Below are 18,441 nucleotides of genomic sequence, written 5' to 3' on the forward strand. Positions count from 1 at the left end.
CATTCATGAGGTCTGCACACACGGCAGCAGTGAGCATGAGGGAGGTCCTGTCCAGGTTCTCACCCTGCTGACCTCAGGCTCCCTGCTCACCATGCCTCCCCACCTTCAGTGGGGCCTGGAAGGCTGTCCCTCAACCTCTCCACATGACTGGATCCCATTCCCCTGTCAGGGATCAGCTCCTGTCCTGCCTCTTACACAGAAACTTCTCCACCCACTGGCCCTAGGCCTGAACCACTGATGCTCCCAGAGTTCGCACTTCCTGGAAGTCAAGGCAAATTGGGAAACATGCCAGATTATATAGTACCATGCACTATTTATGAGTGCCTACTGTGTGTGACAGGTAGACCATAAGAAATCTGACATCAGTGTTCTCATGAAACCCTACTGCCTTAGGATGGAGGATGAGAAACCTAGGAACTGGGCACTGAGGACATCTGGAAAATGCACTACCTCTCTGGCCAACTGTGTACATGGGCTGTACCACCTTCCTGCACACTTGCCTGGGCAGCAGTTGGCTCTTTCCAGCAAGGCTGGAAGATCCTTGAGAACAAGAACATAGTTCATTCTCGTTTCCCCGACAGTAGGCAGCATGGGGTCGGCAAACTGCAGGCCACCTCAGGACTTACTGATTGGTCACTGGGAACACATATTGGGGGTTCAAAGACTCAGGACTGAGCAATGTCAAGAAACTCTGGGGCAGGGGAAACGCACACCCTAGACCATCCATTTGGCCCAAAGGCAATCACCAGGATGGGTGAAGAGAAGCGGTGACAGAGCAGGACCCATGAGCATGGCTTGCTGGGAGATGCCCAGAAGGGACTCCTGGGTTTGAGGCAATCTACTCCTGAGTACCTCAGACATATCAAGAGGGCACACCAGGCACTGAGCAGATCGGAGGAGCCCCCAGGCTGCTGAATCTCACCCAGAGAGGCAGTCCAGGTAGCTGTGCAAATAGCCAGAGCTGCTGCATTGAACGGCTCTGCTTCCCTGGGTCTCAGCCTCCCCATCTGCTCCTGACCTCTACCCTCCAGGAGGTAGGGAGAATGTGTCTCAGGGGATGAACAAATCCTAGCAGTGGCATCTGGCATTTGGGGGGCAGAACACTTTAGCAGATATCTACCATTTTTGCCTTTCCCCCTTCTTTTAGCATCAGCACCCCTCTTTTTCTGTGGTGAATTTTCCTCCTCCCTAGTGCATACAGCCATGTCCCATCAATCAAGGTACTCTGCTCTCCCCTGGCCACAGGTGGGCACGTGACCAGTCAGATTCTCTCCTGGGAAGCCAATTGTGGGCAGTGAGAGCTAAGAGCCAAAACAGCAGGAGCTGGTGCATCTAGACAGAGTTAACATGACCAAGCTCATCATTAGGTCCCGATGCCTAGACCTCAGAGCAGCCTGGCTCCTGTGCTTGTGTGTGGCCTGTTGCTTAACTCTTCTTTGTAGCCTCTGAGCTAACCTTGTATCCTTCATGAATACTGAAAGGTCCACAGACAGAAAAACAGGGATGGATATAAGAAGAGAAAGGAAATGAAAGCTGGGCAAACAAAAAAAAAAAAAAAGAGAGAGATGTCTGATGAAGTGCTTTGCCACTGCCCCCAACATGTCAACAACACTGCTGAGCTTTGTTCATAGATAGAGAGACAAACAGGTAGATACACAGGGTCTGGCACAAATAACACCCCTTTTTAATTACAAAATCTTTTATTATAAAATCATAAGCATGTAAGTCTGTAACATAACAATATCACACTCAAGCACACCATATGACATTTTAGGTGACATGTTCAAATTAAAACTATAAATTATTACACCCATATTATTACCCTACCACCCACACTCAAGCAGGCATTACTTCTGCCGGACCCTATATATCTATGCTCCTAGATGAGACATGGTTGGCATAAGGTGCTTGCAATCCAAGAGACCTAGTTTATCCAGAATCCATCTAGGAAATGAGATGCTTGAAAATGAGGATGCACCTTATACCCAAGGGTCACACACACTGGGAAGGAATTTAGCTAAAAATACATATTCACATATAAATATATATCTATATTTAGACTATTAGTGTGTTTTGAATGTTTATATATTCATGCATATATACATACACATATACATACATATTTACATATAAATACAGTATGTATGTTTATATACACGTGTGCATACACACACATACAAATATACGTAAGTGTGTATGTGGGAAGAGGGAGGTCTGAGAACTTACAATTTCAGTGCCTAAGGGGAAGATGCAAATGCAGAATGAGGCCAATGAAATATAAAGATTTTTTTAAAAAAACTCTCAGGAATTTGCCCAGCCCTCTGTGCTACCCACAGAATCTTCACGAAGTGACAGACACATACCAACTGCCCCCTAACCCCAGCCCTCCTGGTTTTGACTGAAAAACATGTCTACTTTGTGACCACGGGGTCCTGTGCCCTGCAGTTTTTGAAAGGACGTCCCCCGCCCTGGGGGAGGATGTACAGTAGGCAGGAGAATGCCCCCACCAGGGTGCCGCTTAAGCACAGGCCCCACAGATCCCCTAGTTAGGCACAAGGAACCAAAGCTGTCACATGACCCAGCAGGGCTTTGTTTGGGGGCTTCTACACTGATCTGGCTGGCCTCATCAATTGCTGTGGGGTGGCTGAGTAGGAACCACCTACACCGAGGGCATACCCAGAATGTGAACACAGGGTAACACGGTCAACCAAGTAGGAGGACAGCAAACTCCATTGGAACTCAGCACTCTGGAAATAAATGCAATACAGTGATGGCATTTTCCAGAGTGCTGGGAGAGAGTGCTATACATGGCTAAAAGGAATCACTAGGGGAGGGGGACACCCACAAGGGGCTTCCTAGAATGAGGAGAAATGGCCACAAAGCCACCTTCCAAGGCAAAGGGTATGGGTGGCTGCAGGGGTCCTGTTTGGCTCAGCAGGATATTCCAGCTGGAGGCCAGTATGGCTCTCCAATAGCACGCTGCCTTTCCTTCAGACAAACACCAATCGTTATTTAAAGGGAGTCACCTGCAAAGGGCATCCCATTATTGGCCAGTCCAAAGCCTTGCCCCCTATCTAGCATTCCTGCGCAGTTCAAGTCAGCCCATAGTCAACACACATTTACTGAGCACCTATTATGAGCAAACAAGGCAAACATAGCAAAACGAAGGGCCCTGACACTCACCCCGTCCCGCTCATGGCCATGGGTGACAACACCTCTAGCCTCAGTGTCGTTGTCTGCACATAGACATCACTGCCCACTCACAGTATCTGTGAGGATTTAAAGTGCCTAGAGGACTGACTGTCCACTGATCTAAGAAAGTCCTTGATAATCACTGGGTGGTCACCTCCTCACTCACTTCTCTTTGGGGCTGGGACTAGGGGGAGGGAGGCACAAATCATCAACTGAGTCACATACAGATATGCATAACTCAGCTTCTATTATCCCAGGCTCCACTGCAATAACCAGGAAGTACAGATCCAAGAAAAGTACAGCCTAAAGTCAGCAGGGAAAGAGCTGGTTCAGGATGACTTCCCAGAGATGATCACAGGAAAAATATGGGCTTGGGGATTTGACCTACCTGGGTTCAAATCCCAGCTCCACCACTTTCCAGCTCAGTAATTGGGGGCAAAATACCTAACCTCTCAGAGCTTCTGTCTCCTGGGAGGCAAAATGGAAATAATGCCTTGTTCCCCCCTAAGGTGCCGTGCCGTGGAGAGTACATAAACTAACAGGGTAACCCAGGGAAGTGCCAGTACTAGGCCTGACCACCCACTTCTATGGTTCTCAGTATCAACACATCTGATGACAGGGTGGCAGGACAGGCTGCTGGCCTTCCCCTGTGTCTCCAGCCTGAACTCGGAGGGGAGTGGGGTGATGGCAAAGGCTGTAAGAGCAAAAGTCCCTCCATAACAAAAGATGTGTAGGCCTTCAGGGGGACTATTATAAAACTTTACAGAAAGCCACTAAAGAAGGCCTAATACACGGAGTGCACCATATCCGTGAACAGGAACACAGAATTGGAATACAACTTATATTTATGAATGGAAATGCAAAGATAGCAATTCTCCCCAAGTCAATCAATAAATTCAATGCAAGGCCAATCAAAATACCAACAGGGTTTGGGCAAGGAGCAGGGAAGTTAGTTAACTGATTATTGATTTTTAGTGAAACTAGACAAACTGATTCCTAAATTTATGCAAAAGAAAAAAAATTATGCAAAAGGACAAAGGGCCAAGAAGAGCCAGAACATTCTTGAAAAAGCATAAGATGAGAAGACTTGCCCTACCAGATGTGAAATTTACTTTAAAGTAGCAGCAATTAAGACAATGCCACGCAGGCACAGACACAATGGAAAAGACACAGGTGGCATCACACATCAGTGGGGAGAGGAGGACCAGCCAATCAATGGCGAGATTGAGCACAACACTGCTTTGTGCTTGCGGGGGGGGGGGGTCAGTCCTGCCTCACATCATACACAAATATAAATTCCAGACATAGTAAGGACCTAAATACAAAAAAAAACCTTTCATAGATAATTATAGGAATTCCTCTTTAATCATTCAAATTCATTCAGAAATACATGAGTGCCCAGTACATTGTAACAAGCACTGTCCTATCACCAAGGATATAAAGACACCCATGAGACATTATGTATTTGTTAAATAATACCTAAAAAGTAAAACCTAACAAAAGACAGAGACTGAGAAATTTGACTATGTTAAAATAATTTCTTCTTACCAAAGGATCCTATGAAGAAAGTGAAAAGGCAAACTATAAACTATAAGCTATAAATTGTTTGTGGTACACATCACAGACAACAGATTTGTATCCAAAACATAAATAAAATCCTAAAAATTAGTAGGAAAAAGCAAACAACTCAATAGAAAAATAAACAAAAACATAAACAAGCATTCACAGAAAAGAATGGTTAATAAACCTACAAAAAGGGGTTCAATAGTAATCAGAGGAATGCAAATTAGAAACACAATATAGATTTTACACCCACTGTGTTGAAGAATGCCCAGAACTTTCCATTTTCAATGAACATTCCACTGGTGGAAACGTCAACTGATACATCCACTCTGGAAAACAGTGCGGCATTATCTAGGAAAGCTGAAGGACACGTCTCCTAAACTCAGCAATGGCATTCTTTGCCACATACCCTAGAACAGTTCTCTTCAAAATGTGGTCCCTGGAAATGCTCAACACTTAGGAAATTTTTTAGCAATATGGTATCGCCAGAACATCCAAGTACATGATCAATGAACTCATTTGGATGTAGGGGAGAACTGTAAGGATCACAGTTCTCATGGGGAAGACATGGAGGTGTCGTCAGGGCAGAACACACAGGGGCTTCGTGGATATAGCTAATGTCTTCTTTCTTAAAATGCACAGTGGGTATATGTTTATCACATAATGTTTTAACTATATGAATTTATATGCTATATTCTACAATCTTTAAAAATTTTAAGTGACCATTTTTCTGGTTAATAAAGTGGCCTGCACCTTGAGCCCCACATGCCCTGCTGCCTTTGATTCAACTACTCGCTCCCCCCACCCCAGGTCCAGCACTGAGTGTGCCAGAGGCATGGCCTGCCCTTGGAGCACCCAAGGCAAAGGGCCCATGGTGCCCCTACAGTAAGACCTCCAGCCTAGCTGACCTGTTCCTTGCCTGATTCATCGTACCAAGAACAAAGGGAGGCAGGGAAAGGATGTGGGCCATTCCCAACAGGGATGGCCAGAGGTAAGTGTGCAGGATGGCAGGTACAGCTGCTGGCCCTGGGCCCTGAGACCATTCCCCTGCCCTACTGCGTTCCACCTTCATCTTCCAAAAGATCCGCCTGGACCTCCCACTTCCCCATTCCTCCCATGCATCGCTAAGACCAGGAGACATTCAGAACAACCCCAGCCTAAAGAGACATCTGGGTCTGCTTCCAGGGCTCCAAAGCTCTGCTCAACACTGTCACTCCAGCCCCCAGGGGGATCTAACTCACCACTGCTGGAGGGGCTATCTGTTCACACACTCCCCCTGCAGAAAGTGCGGTGATAATACCTGCAACTGCCAGTCATTGAGTCTAACCTGCCAGGCCTCCTGTTAAAGCAGTGTGCCTACATAATGCATGTATTACCTCATCTGGGCCCTATCACAGCCCTGTAAGATGACTGGCACTGACACACAGGAGGAAACCCAGGCACCAAGAGGTTAAGGAAACCTTAAAGCATGGGCCTCTTTCTTGGAGACTCTGACTCAGGTCAGTGGGAAGAGAGGAAGGGGAGCATGGCCTCTGTTCATGCAAAAAGCTGCCCGGTTGATCTAAATGCGTTCCCTAATGAAGAACCGCTGGAGCAGACAGAAAGCCCTCTGAAGGCAGAAGCCATGTCTCTGTTTTCCTTGGCCAGTCACCACCCCCATCAGCCACTCACAAGGGCCTCCTGGCATGGCACTGATGCAGCTACCCAACGGAAGGGAGACGTCTGAAATTCCGACTCTCACCTGAAGTCCTGTGCCTAGTTAGAGAAAAGGGAGGGGGTAAAAGCCATATCTCTACCCTGGGCTGCTCTCCAGCTGCAGATCTGCTCCCCCACCTGACCACGTGCCATTTTTAACATCCCTGCCCCAACCCCCACCACTTCTGCTAGCAGATTAGCTTTCAAATGTGAGCAGGGACAAAGCTGGCTCAGAAGACTTAACTCTGCCCGATGGGTTTAGCTCAGCTTCAAAGCTCCCTAACTGGAACCAAGTAAGCAAGCAGATCGAAGCTAGAAGGGAGAGGCCAGAGGGGCAGCGAACAGGGGCATCTCTGTAAGCTGGATTACCTACAGCAACTGCCTACAGCCCAAGGGACACCACAAGACCTGTCATGGTGGTCACAACCAGAAAAACAAAATCTCCCTTTTCACAAGCACTGGAGACGAACTGAAAAGCATCCCCAGGCGCTGGTGCACATTGCACAGCAGTGCGGGGGCCACTTCATCCTCAAAGTCCCGCCATGCTTCTCACCCCGGAAAGCCTCTCCCCACTGGCACCACCCAAACCAATTCCACCCTTTGTTCCTCTGTGTTCAGCCCATTTCACACACATGGCGGGGGGGCGTTCTGTCACTCCCGTTGGACTGCAAGCCCTCCCCTAGCAAAGGCTTTGGAGCTACTTGTCTCTATCTCTCTCCACCCTTCTTCCTTGCCCAGATCCCCATCCTCACCTACCCAGCAAGCTCCTATTCATTCTTCAAAATCCAGGTGTCACTCGCTCTACTCCGTTATCTCTGTATCTTGTCTCTATTAAGCAATATTAATTACCCTAATAAGTAGTTTTGCTGAGCACCTACTTCTCAGAACCATAATTATCTGTTATGTTTCTGACTCCTCCATGGAACTCTGAGCAGCTTCAGCTCACAACAGGTGCTCAATAAATGCATTCACTGTGCACTATCCACACAGTATCCAATCAGCCCTTTCAACAGAAGAAACAGAAAAGACACGTAATTCACTAATTCTTTTCCCCAAACTAGGGAACTAACTCCTAAAAGAAAACAGTTTGGTTTTTTCCTCCCTTTTCTAGAGGTAGCAAACATTTCAGAGTAGGAGTCAGACAGACATCATTTTGGGGGTAGAGAAAAGGAAAGGACAAATCGAGTCAGGCCACCCGGATGCCGAGTCCAGGACTGCTGCTGCCTCTCCCTAGAATGCTGGGAACAAGGAGGTGGCCCTGCTCTCACCCCTCCATTGGCAGCCCTGTGCTCAAATGCCTGGTGGAGGACGAGCCAGATGACCTCTCAATTCCACGACTTCCTGGCCCGAGAAAGCTGATCTCCTCTGTGTGAGCCCAGTCAGCCCATCCTCACCAACTGGAGCCCCGTGTGCATGCAGCGGGCATTCAGTAAATAGTTGTGGCATGAGTGCACAGACTCAACAGGGACCCTACCAGCCCAGTAAGTCCCAGAGCTGGCCTCCAAATTCAGGCAAGGGCAGTCAGGCACATGAAGGTATGGCATGGTGGTGGTGGAGGGAGGTAAGCCCTCCCTCCTTCCCATACCCTCTCCCAAGTCCACCATCCTCAGAGGTCAGTAGTGTTTTCTGAGCTCTTCACGGCCCCATGGGATGGAGGACAGACCTATGGTGCTTTCCCCAAGGCAGTCACAGCACTCACCCTGTTTCAGCTGCAACTTTCTCTTCTCTACCCTCTTCCTACCCATCCATTCTTGATTGACACCAATGCTGGCTCTGACATGATTTAAAAATAGACATTAAGACAAAGAAGTTTAATTTTTAATGCTTTCGAAGGGAAGTGAGCACAGAGCCAGCATTCCCTTGTAGGCACGTTCCAGGGTCTCCAAGCATCAGCTCTGCCCTACACCTGCGCCCTTTCCCCCAAGCAGAGCCAGGCCTGACACACTCCAAACATCTACCTGTGGCAGCCGTCTGGGTCAACAGCCTGATGACTCACCCCTGAGCACTTTGGGGAGCCTCTGAATGCCTCTGGCTGCCCAGTTCAGCCTGCATCTCCTGTTTGGAGAGGCCAGCTGCTCCTGCTCAGACCCCTCAGTCCACTCACCACTTCCATTCCCAGACAGAAGGCACCCCACAGCTTCCTTATGACACCCCAAGCCACCCAGCACTGGCTGTGGACAAACCCCTGTCCTGTGCACCAGAGACCAACAGGGAGCCACGTAGCCCACAGAGAAACTTATGATGCAGCCAAGCCAATACAAAGCACATGTCTCGAATGTGGCTGGAGAGCCCTAACCAAGCTGCCTGCTACCAGAGGGCAAATGAACAGTCTGGGAGGGGCTGAGCCCCAAAGGCCTGACCCCACTTACAGGAAGTTAATCAGGGGCCCCATGGCATTCCTATGCCAACATTTCCTTTGTTCTAGCAGACACACTGAAAACTGCCTTCTTTACTAATTGGCCTTTATTGAGGGAGAACTCCACAAGGAATACACTTTCCTTTGGGGCCAGAATGTCACTGCTCTGCCAGCCATGACTTACAGTGATAGGACAGCTGCACTAGCAAGCATGAAAAGTGACCACTACCCAGACTGACAATTATGCCAGCAACCCCAGCACCACTCCCACCCCTCCATATCAGACAGGAACTTGACTTAGGTTGGGAGAGGCTGAGCTTTCTCTTCACATTTACTGTCCTGAGAAGGGGACATAGGCCCCCAGCACTCACAGCCCATGCTATACTCCACCTCCCCTTTCTCAGAGTAAAAAGCTCTGAGCCCTCTTTGCCCTCCTGATAGGGCACAGATGCACTTAATCTCTACTGGAGGGTTCCACCAGATGGCCCTGGGAGGACTCAGAGATGAGCTGAGGGAAATGTCCTAGTGGTTCCCACTGCGGGGAGAAATAACTTGGCATGCGTTTGATTACTGGTAGACAGGCTGGGGAAACATCCCTCAGGATGGGGAAACTTCTGCCCAATTTGGCCTCCTAGTTCATTTGCACTAAGAAGCCAGCATTCTCTTGGCTGTGAGAATCAGAGTGAGGCATTCAGCGGAAAAGAGGAGGTAATACTCAGACATGACCACTGACTACCCCTCCTCAACTCCCGCCATCTATGTCAGGCCCTCAGAAATGCTGCCCTGGGTGCCAACGTGGCTAGCAACATCTGCTTGAAGTCAGCAGTGCCAGGAGCAACCTAGACCCTCGCCCCGACCCTGAAGCAGACAGGCACCCAGCGGCCTATGAGGCACCTGCCTTTTTCTGGGTAAGAAAGAGGAATGCTGGCAGTAGAGCTCTGCCTCCCACCCAGTGCCAGTGACGTCGCCCAGGCCCTCACCAATACCAATGCCCTAGAAGCTCCACCCAGTGGCAAGGAACCAGGGACTCTCCCACCTGTGAGGGGTGGCAATGTAAGACAGCTGTGCTGGGAACCCTCCCAGCAGGCTCTGAGGAGGCAAGGGGTATGGTGGCAGCAGTTGGTCTGCAGAACTACCAGGCAGGCTCCGGGATCTAAGGAAGATCTCTATCTATTGATAGCAGGCCTCGGGTTTATTTAACTCTAAGGCCTCAGAAAGGCCTCCATTTGGGGTTTGAGCCTTGAGACTAGAAAAGGTGATGGCTACATAGTTCCTGACAATTACTCTGGGTCTGGAAGGAGTCGGCTCTCAGTAGCCCTGCATACCTCCTCAGCCCACCCTCATACCCACCTCCGTCTCTCCTCTCCTGTATGCACTAGAAAGGGCAGAGGCATCCAGGGGTCCTGCCCCACCTGCTTGTGGCCCAAGCAGTTTCTCTTCTCATTTGCCTCTTTCCTCCACTCCTTCTCCCATATCGGGCCAATTACCTGGCCACAGGAAGTTATCATTCAAGTGGAGCTTAGTGACCCACCAGGCCCAAATCCTGGCTAACATCCCAGTACACACACTTGCTCTTCCAGACCCAATAAACATTCTTACACACATGGGCATCCATTTATTTTTTGCTAAATTTTCTGTCTTTCCCAAGGTATATGTCTTATTTCATCATCTCATAAACTACTAACATCAAAGACCTGGGTCTCTGAGACTCAATTTTTTCCAGCTCATAGCATATCATGCAAATTCTAAAAATACTAAGTAATCAGAAAAGCCAGATTAGGAGTCACTCCTTGCCTGGTAAGAGAGAAATGGTACTTTCAAATTAAGAAGAGACAGCAAGTCCTCCCACTATAGCCCATAAAAGAAGACCTTTCCCTCGACCAGCTCATTAACCTCTGCCAAGCATTTCAGGGATGATGAAAGAGCCTCTTGTCACCCCATGGCTAAGATTCTAGGAGAGCCTTCATCACAGACAAGTCCCTACCAAGTGGGAGCTGGGAATCCCTGTAACACAATTCACATGTGGATTTAGTGTTCTGGCCCTCCATTCATTTACTCACAAATATATACTGAGTGCCTACTAAGTGCGGGACGCATACCATTGCACTATACCACTTGAAGAGGTCCCTAAACCAAGTTGACACCATCCTAGAGAATAATGAAACCTCAGCTGTTATACTCAATCCAGCCAGCAGGTGGCGGGGTGGGGGCTGGGGAGGAGCAGAGAGGTACCCGCCAAGGCACTGAATGATCATCCCCAGGAGGGTCTTTCTAGTAAGTGTTAAGATATGCACAGTGGCGCAAGACAAAAGGAAGGCTAACTTTGAACAAGAACAGAGATGGAAGCTATGCACAATGAAGGGGCAATGTTCATGTAATCCACAGGCACAGGAGAAATATACACCAGTACTTGGCTGACACTAATCCTGGCAAGTGAGTCAGAGGACAAGCAGCACTTGCCCAAAGGTGGTCACAAAATCATTCTCGACATTCCAGTGGTTCTGCCCCAGTTTCCACAAAACCCTCACCACAGAGCAGGTAACACAATGGTTGGAGGGCCCAAGACCATGGAGACACCTGGGAAAATCCAACTCAATTTCAAACCAGGGTCTTCTGAAGAGAAGCAGCAGCACGTGCATGAGTCAGGGAAGAAGAGCCCCTACCCAGAGAGAAGGCAAGGATGCAGGATGTCTCATACCTAATGAAGTGAGGGTATGAGGAAAACCATCATGACAGCCCCACACTGGGCTAGAAAGAATACCCAGTCATTTAGGAGTAACGAAATTTAGCCAAGGCCACAAAACAAGCTAACCAAGAACCAAGACTAGAACCCAGAATTCTTCCCACCTAACATGAATTTTTCTCTCTGCAGGAAAAGTTAGCCTCCCCCCGACATACCCAAAAAAGTTTTCAGTTAAAGCCAGTCACTCCCCACAAATGTTGAACACCAAAACACAACTGCTACCCAACTTCACCGTGAATGACTTTCTCCTGCCCTCAGTGCACCTCCTGGACCACAGGCAGCTGACAGCCTCCAGCCGGCAGGAGGACAGGCCCTGGGGCAGAGCCAAACATCCGTGCTGACTGTGTCTGGGCTCTGGTGAAGAAAGGCGGAGGCAGCAGTTGCGATGAAGGAACAATTACATATAAAGTTAAGAAGTTTTCAAATTTGCCTAACTAGTATTTCTTCTGCACAAGCACGTAAGCCGTGTCCACACAGCCTCCAGAATCACAGAGGTCAGGGAACAATTCCAAGCTGCCTCACCCACTGACGCCTTCTCTAAAAAAAACATAGGACACTCCTGATTGTCCCCCCTTTATCCCTTTCAGTTTCTGGGATTCTCAAAGCTGGGAGGCCTGGCAATCCATGGCAGGAGCACATGGCCAGTCGGCTGCCCCTGCCCAGTCCACTGCAATCCCTCAAAAGCAGCTGCCTGCCACCCGATGGCAGCATCCCTCCCACACCCTCCTTTTCCACATGAGCCCTAACTCTGGGGCATATCTGCAGGCTAGTAAGAGAGTCCCTCGACTTGGGACAAGGGCTCCTTTTCCTGGGGTTCACTGGCAGGAGTAGATGTGACCTCTACCACTCCCCCATGTCATGTCCATAAAGTGCTGCACATGATATTCTTGCATATTAAAAGGAATACAAGAAAAAACTCAGAAGATCACCCATACTTGTGCCTGTCTTCAACTCAGGGTCAGAGCTGTTAAAGATTCTGACCCCACACCTACTTTTGCAGCTTATCCAGTTAGAGGCCCTTCCAGAATGGGTTTCTTATAGGTGAAGGACATGGCGACAAACTTTGCCAGCCTCCTAGGAGTAGCGTAAGTCTCCCCAGGAAGACAGGCGAGTTGGAGCCCCCATTCAGCCATCAAGTAGGAAAAAAGGAAAAGAAAGATACATGGATGAAGGGGGAAAAAAATCTAAAAAAAAAAAAAACACCGTTGTGCAGAAGCAGAGCAATGCAGCACCAAAGAAGAAGAGGGTATATAAGAAGTGAGGACGCAAAGGGAAGAATAAGCACAATGACTTACCCAGAATATCAAATTGAAGAGGAACATCATGTACTTCAAGCAGCAAAGGCAGCCCCTGGCCATGTTGCACTTTTTAAATTCTAGGAGGAAAACAAAGGACAGGTCCAGGTAAAACACCACATACTTGCTGCCTTTTGGGGCATTGTACTTGTCGGTCTTAACGCCAGCCTCAGCACGGCTCTGGCCCCGGGAGCCTGCAGTGCCATAGAAGGCGCCCGCTGTGAAGCCGCGGCCGAACGAGCGGCCCGAGGTGGACGGTTTGGCAAAGTCCGAGTCCTTGCTGTCCAAAGATGGACTCCGGTGGATCGAAGAATCCTCGCTACTCGACTTCTCCATGCTCGAGGCGTTCCCGGGGGACGTAAGGGGCGGGGGGCATCGCTCCCGGAATGGGACGGAGGGGGCGCCCAAGTCAGGCGCTGGCTGCGGGCGACCCGATGGAGTCTTGCACGCCCCCTCTCTGTACCAAGGCGCACTTCGAACCGGACCGACCCGGTGCACAGGGGCTGCTGCCCTACTCCCGGCCGGCTGGCCCCGATAGCTCTGCAGCTCAGCTCTCTGCGCTCTCGCGAACGCAGTCCGGGAACTGGCTGGCCTGCGTAACTTAGCGTCTTTGGGAAGGCTGCAATTTGACTTCTCTTTCCCGAGCGTCAGCTCGCCTCCCGGTGCACTGGCCGCTCCACACAAGGCACAGGGCTCCGGGATCCAGGATCCCAGGGCACACACCTCGCCCAACCGAGCCTCAGCGCTGAGCCCTGACCACTTTCCGGGCGCTCCGCCTCCTTTCGCTCCGCGACTTTGCGGAGCTGCTCGCCAGCCCTGGGCTGGGCGAGCGCACCGAGGACAGTGGGACGGTGCCGGGAGATCCGCTGCAGCTACCACCGCTGCGCTTTCCCAGAGAAATCCCAACACCGACTCTGGACTCCGAAATCGCAGGGAGCCCCCAAGCCTGGCCCTTGAGCCCGCCCCCTGCTTTGCATTCAACCAATGAGCACGAGATCTGCCAGGGGCAGGGGGGTGGGGCAGCCTCCCCCTCCTCAATGACACCACGTCTTTAATAGGATTAGCGTTCTCCTGTGTGCCTACACCAGTGCACTGGGAACCCTCACTAAATGTCAAGGGCTTTAGAGCCGAGGGTGAACCAAAACCTTCATGTTAGGCTTTGGTCTCCTCTACCGCAGAAAAGGGGGCGCAGAGGGGGGAAATGACTCGAGGTACCAACAACCCAAGGAAAGCAGAGGAAAGGACTGGGGAGGACTGGAGGGGTAAAGAAGCGAGGCTACCGTCACCCTGGCCGCTGCCCCCTGTGCACTCGGGGTCTGTCTGACCCGGCGCACACAGTCTCCCGGTTACACACATACATACACACCACGCTTTTGCACACGTGGGTCCGGCTACGACACACAGGGAGAAGGGACCGCAGGAGCGGTGAGAAGTGTGGGAAAGGCGCTAGAGGCCTCAGTGGGGCGCGCGCCGCCTCCCCGCCCCCTCCACGCGCACGCGCGCACGCTAGCACAGCAGCGGCTCAGAGAGGTTCCCGCAGCTGCTGGAGTCCCCTCCCCCGCCCTGTGTTTCAGGTTGGAACTCTGCGCTGCCTGTGACCCACGCGGGGAAGAGGAGAGTAGGTGGCCGAGGTGAGGTCCTGCTTATAACAAGGATGATGTAAGAGTGCTCTCAAACGAGTCTGGATCCTCTACCGTGAGGAGTGCATGCAAGGGGCTGGTCAGGGAAACAGCAGGAAGAAGGCTCTTGCTAAGGGCTTGGGATCATGCAGCAGGAGCCTACATCCTACCGTAAAACCCTGTGCGTGGGGCAGCATCTCCTGGGCTGGTGCAGACCTGGGCTACTCAGTTTGCAAACAAAGCCTACGAGAAAACTTGGGGGAGAAGGGGTGAGAAACCCACCTTTTTTCTGTCATCAGTAAGAGAGTACTGAGAGCACCTGAGGGCAGGGCCAAATCCTTTGAGGTTCAGTATCCCCAGCACCTAACACTGGACTTAGGGTCTGAGGGGATGGGGACTACACCGGCATGGCTGAATAGAAATGTATGCCCTCCGTATGGTGTGAATATGAAATGGCCTCCCTAGATCCCATCAAACACTTCTAACACCTGCTTCAATGTGCTGAGCACAGGGCCAGGCCCTTGAGGAAACTGATGTAAGGTGTGCTGCTCCCTGCCCTTCACACACACACAATCTGGTCAGAAAGACAGGAGGATATTCATCACCAAGGTCATGCCAGAACAGAGCTACTGCCACCATTGGCTGTGGCTGAAGAGAAGGGAACATTCACCCTGACCAGAGGGACTTGAAACCCTCATCACAGGCCTGCTGCAGCAGCCCTGCACCTTCCAGTCTGCACCCTCACTGGCGCCCAGGCAGGCCTACATCCTAGGGTACAATCACTTAGGTTCTTTCCAGGGCCTGCAGCAGTGTTGCTATTCTGAGCCCCACTCCCACTCAAAGAGCAGCCCAGCAAGGAAAACTAGTGAGAGTCACAGCCGTGGCACCTTGCTGTCTCCTGGTTGGGCACTAGGTCCCTGGGTCTACGGATGAGGGACAGATGTCTGGCTGGCTCCTCATGGAGCCCACGGCCACCTGACTGGAATGGCTAGCATCTTTTGCTCTCTTCAGCCTAGACCCCCAACCAGCAGGCTCCTGAGGACTCACAGCTGCCACTTCTTTCTTACAGCATGACTTCTTTGATGCAGAGGACATCATTACCCAGTGGGACTCGGAGTCTGGAGACCTTTTCTTCACTCTTACCTCAGTTTGTAGCTGTGTGATCAAGGGCAAGGTAGTTTGCCTTTCTGAGGTCCCACTTCCTCCTCTTTAAAAAGGGGATTAATAGAACTTAACCTCAGAGATGTCCTCAGCATAAAGTGAGCTGGCACATGTGGGAACAGTCCCAGGCCTGTAACCTCTGAACAAGAATAAGGAGCTGTTATTGCTAGTCTCATATGGGGACTTGGTTTCGGCAAGAACCCTCCCAGGCCAGCCTCCTCTGCCTTCTTCCTCTTTTTTAATCTCTCTTTCCTCCCCAATTCAAACCTTGTTCAGTGAGAATGGTCTCCCATTGTCATTCCTCCTTCATTTCTGATCATAAATGAATTTCCACCAGTAACTATTTCCTTAGCAACTGAGGACCTGGGGGGGAGGGGGAGGAGAGAAGAGGTTGAAGGACGACAGGCAGGCGAAAGAGGAGAGGAGGCTGCCCTGTGTGACACTTCTCCTCCCTCCGGGTGATATTCATCCAAAGGGCACTGAAGTCCCACTCTTCAGTTCATTAACAAAGTTTCAGTGAGATCCCATCAGGGTACCCAGTTTAGTCATCATCAGAATAATAACAGCAACTCAGGTTTACTGACAAGGATGTCAAACCCATTTTCACCGGAGGCCACATCAGCCTCATGGTTGTCTTCAAAGAGGGCTGAATGTAATTTTAGGCCTGTATAAATGTAACTACTCCTTAACTAGGGGCAAGGAGCTCTGCATTCAGCCCTTTGAGGGCAACAGCAAGACTGATGTGGCCCCTGCTGAAAATAAGTTTGACACCCCTGTTATACAGTAAGTCCTCATTATACCCCAATTAACAGGTTTCAAATGCAATAACTCATCACAACCCTATGAAATAGCTATGGTCATCAGCCCATTTTACATATAAGGAAACTGTGATTTCAAAGCTCATGTTCTCTGCTCTCTTGGGCTCTAAACCTAGTTCCTGCCCTTGGGAATCTTCCAGTCTAAGAGACAATATCTAAAAGCACACAGGAACCTGACATCATGCGTCCTGACCTCGGCCACACGATGAAAGGACCCTGAATAACAGGCGAAAGGGAGAGGTGTGGTAGGGGTAGTGTGGCTGGACTTAAGATCAGCTAAGTTGAATCCCAAGGAGATGGACCTGAATTACCTTACAGGGGGCTAGAAGAAGGAAGAGAATGCAGGGAAAATGTAGTCTGCAAGCCAGGAACTAGTCCGTGAAAGGAGACAGCTTAGACAGAGCTGGGAGAGGATCCACAGGAAGGTAGATTTAGCCCCCAATGAACAAGGCACACATTCATAGTAGACTGTTCATCACAGACAGGATGCTGAGCAAGGACCCTGAAAGATACAAAGAAGTGCGAGATGTGGCCGTGGACCTCAGGGAGCTCACAAGCTAGCTAGAGACCAGCCTTTACCCCCATGTACCATAACAGAAGCAGCAAAAAGCTGTCCCTTCATCCCCTCCTTGCAGAAGGGCTCTCTGGAGTGGGTGTGGATGGGGTGCAAGAAGGAGCATTAACTAGGAAGGAGTGGGTACGGTGCACTCGGGGACAGTGAGAACTCACGTCTAATTGAAGCAGGAAAATGTGCCTGGGAGTCAAAGTGAACTGTGCCAGGCCTTACATGACACTTGAAGGTCTGGTCTTTACATGGCAGCTTCCCCAGCAGTGAAAGTCTGGACTTTACACAGGAGCTTCCCAAGCAGTAGGGACACATGACAAAACTGGTGCCCTAGGAAGATGGGCCTGGCAGCAGGGTGGGTGAAGGCAAGAAGACCAGCACTGTGGTTTGCCTCAGTTTCTTGGGTTTTGGGTACAGAAGGAGCCACCAGAGAGAAAAGGTGAGCTGAGACACCATCTCTCCTGCCCTGTCCTGATCCTCAACCACTTGCCAGGCTCAGAAAAACTGGAAGGTACAGACTGCCCTTGAAGATCTCTGAGCATGTGAACAAGGCAGAGCTGCCTTTTCTTTTTTTTTTCTTTAATAACAAAAAAAAGGGAAGCAAGTACAGAATTCCCAGAGGGGAGAAGGAGAAGTGAATATGTGAAATCAACATGCAACATCTCTGCCTACTGACAACTGGGGAGATGTGGGCTTCGGAGTAAATGCCAAGCTCTCTCTGCCTCTTGCTGAGTTTCTCAGACTTGCAGTGCGAGACAGAGCTCAGTCTTTGGTCTCCCACTCACCCACACACAATCAGAACTGATGGGCCAACACAGACCCCCTTTCCGACCTCTGCTAATTATTTCTGCATTTGACAATATGTGCAGCTCAGGAAGTATCCTGTCCCTCTAAACTTCAAACAAGGCACCTCAACCAGAATTTACATTAGCCACAAAGCGGCACTCGCTATCCTAAGGAATATGTGAGATGGGCCGCCATGGTAGAAGGGAGACTCACTTCCCCCTAATGTTTAAACTCCAAAATTGAATACAATATAAAAATACTGTACTTGCTCAGCAATCTACCTACAGTGCCAAGAGCCATGACTGCAGAGGTCCCTAGCAGGGGGCCCACATCCAGAGATGTCTGCGTGCAGATTCACTCAGCAGGGGATGGTGAAGAAATTAAACTTGGCCAGGATTCAGGAAGGACAGTAACAATGATGGCAAAAGGGTTGGGGTAGAAAAGAACTAAAGGTAGTTTTTTGTTTAGTTTCTGAGCCCAGCAAGGAAAATAAGCAAACAGGGTTTTGCTGCAGTGGAAGGGTTCACAATTAGATAGATGGAGGGAGGACTTGCTCAGGACAATCTCCCAGGGGTGGCTGGGGTAACTCTTTCTCTGTGGAAAGGCCTGATCCTTCCTCCTTCAGGCCCGCAGTTCTTTGTTCAGGCT

At 50.1% G+C, this 18,441-nt stretch overlaps 1 protein-coding gene across 4 annotated transcripts in view; it reads right to left on the reverse strand.

The window, feature by feature from the left end:
• TSPAN9 (tetraspanin 9) overlaps nt 1–18,441 on the reverse strand; it is a 204,296-nt gene that overhangs the window by 74,931 nt on the left and 110,924 nt on the right. For 3 of the 4 annotated variants that reach the window (XM_045830499.1, XM_045830500.1, XM_045830502.1), the window contains one exon: nt 12,845–12,924. In XM_045830499.1, coding sequence (XP_045686455.1) covers nt 12,845–12,907 — 63 coding nt within the window. In that variant the 5' untranslated portion in view covers nt 12,908–12,924. Of the gene's footprint in view, nt 1–12,844; nt 13,744–18,441 lie in introns of those variants that run through there. The other variant, XM_045830498.1, reaches the window with a different exon arrangement.

This window comes from Phyllostomus hastatus, unplaced genomic scaffold (assembly GCF_019186645.2).
Source record: "Phyllostomus hastatus isolate PE091 unplaced genomic scaffold, TTU_PhHast_1.1 phas_contig_152, whole genome shotgun sequence".
NCBI lineage: Eukaryota > Metazoa > Chordata > Mammalia > Chiroptera > Phyllostomidae > Phyllostomus > Phyllostomus hastatus.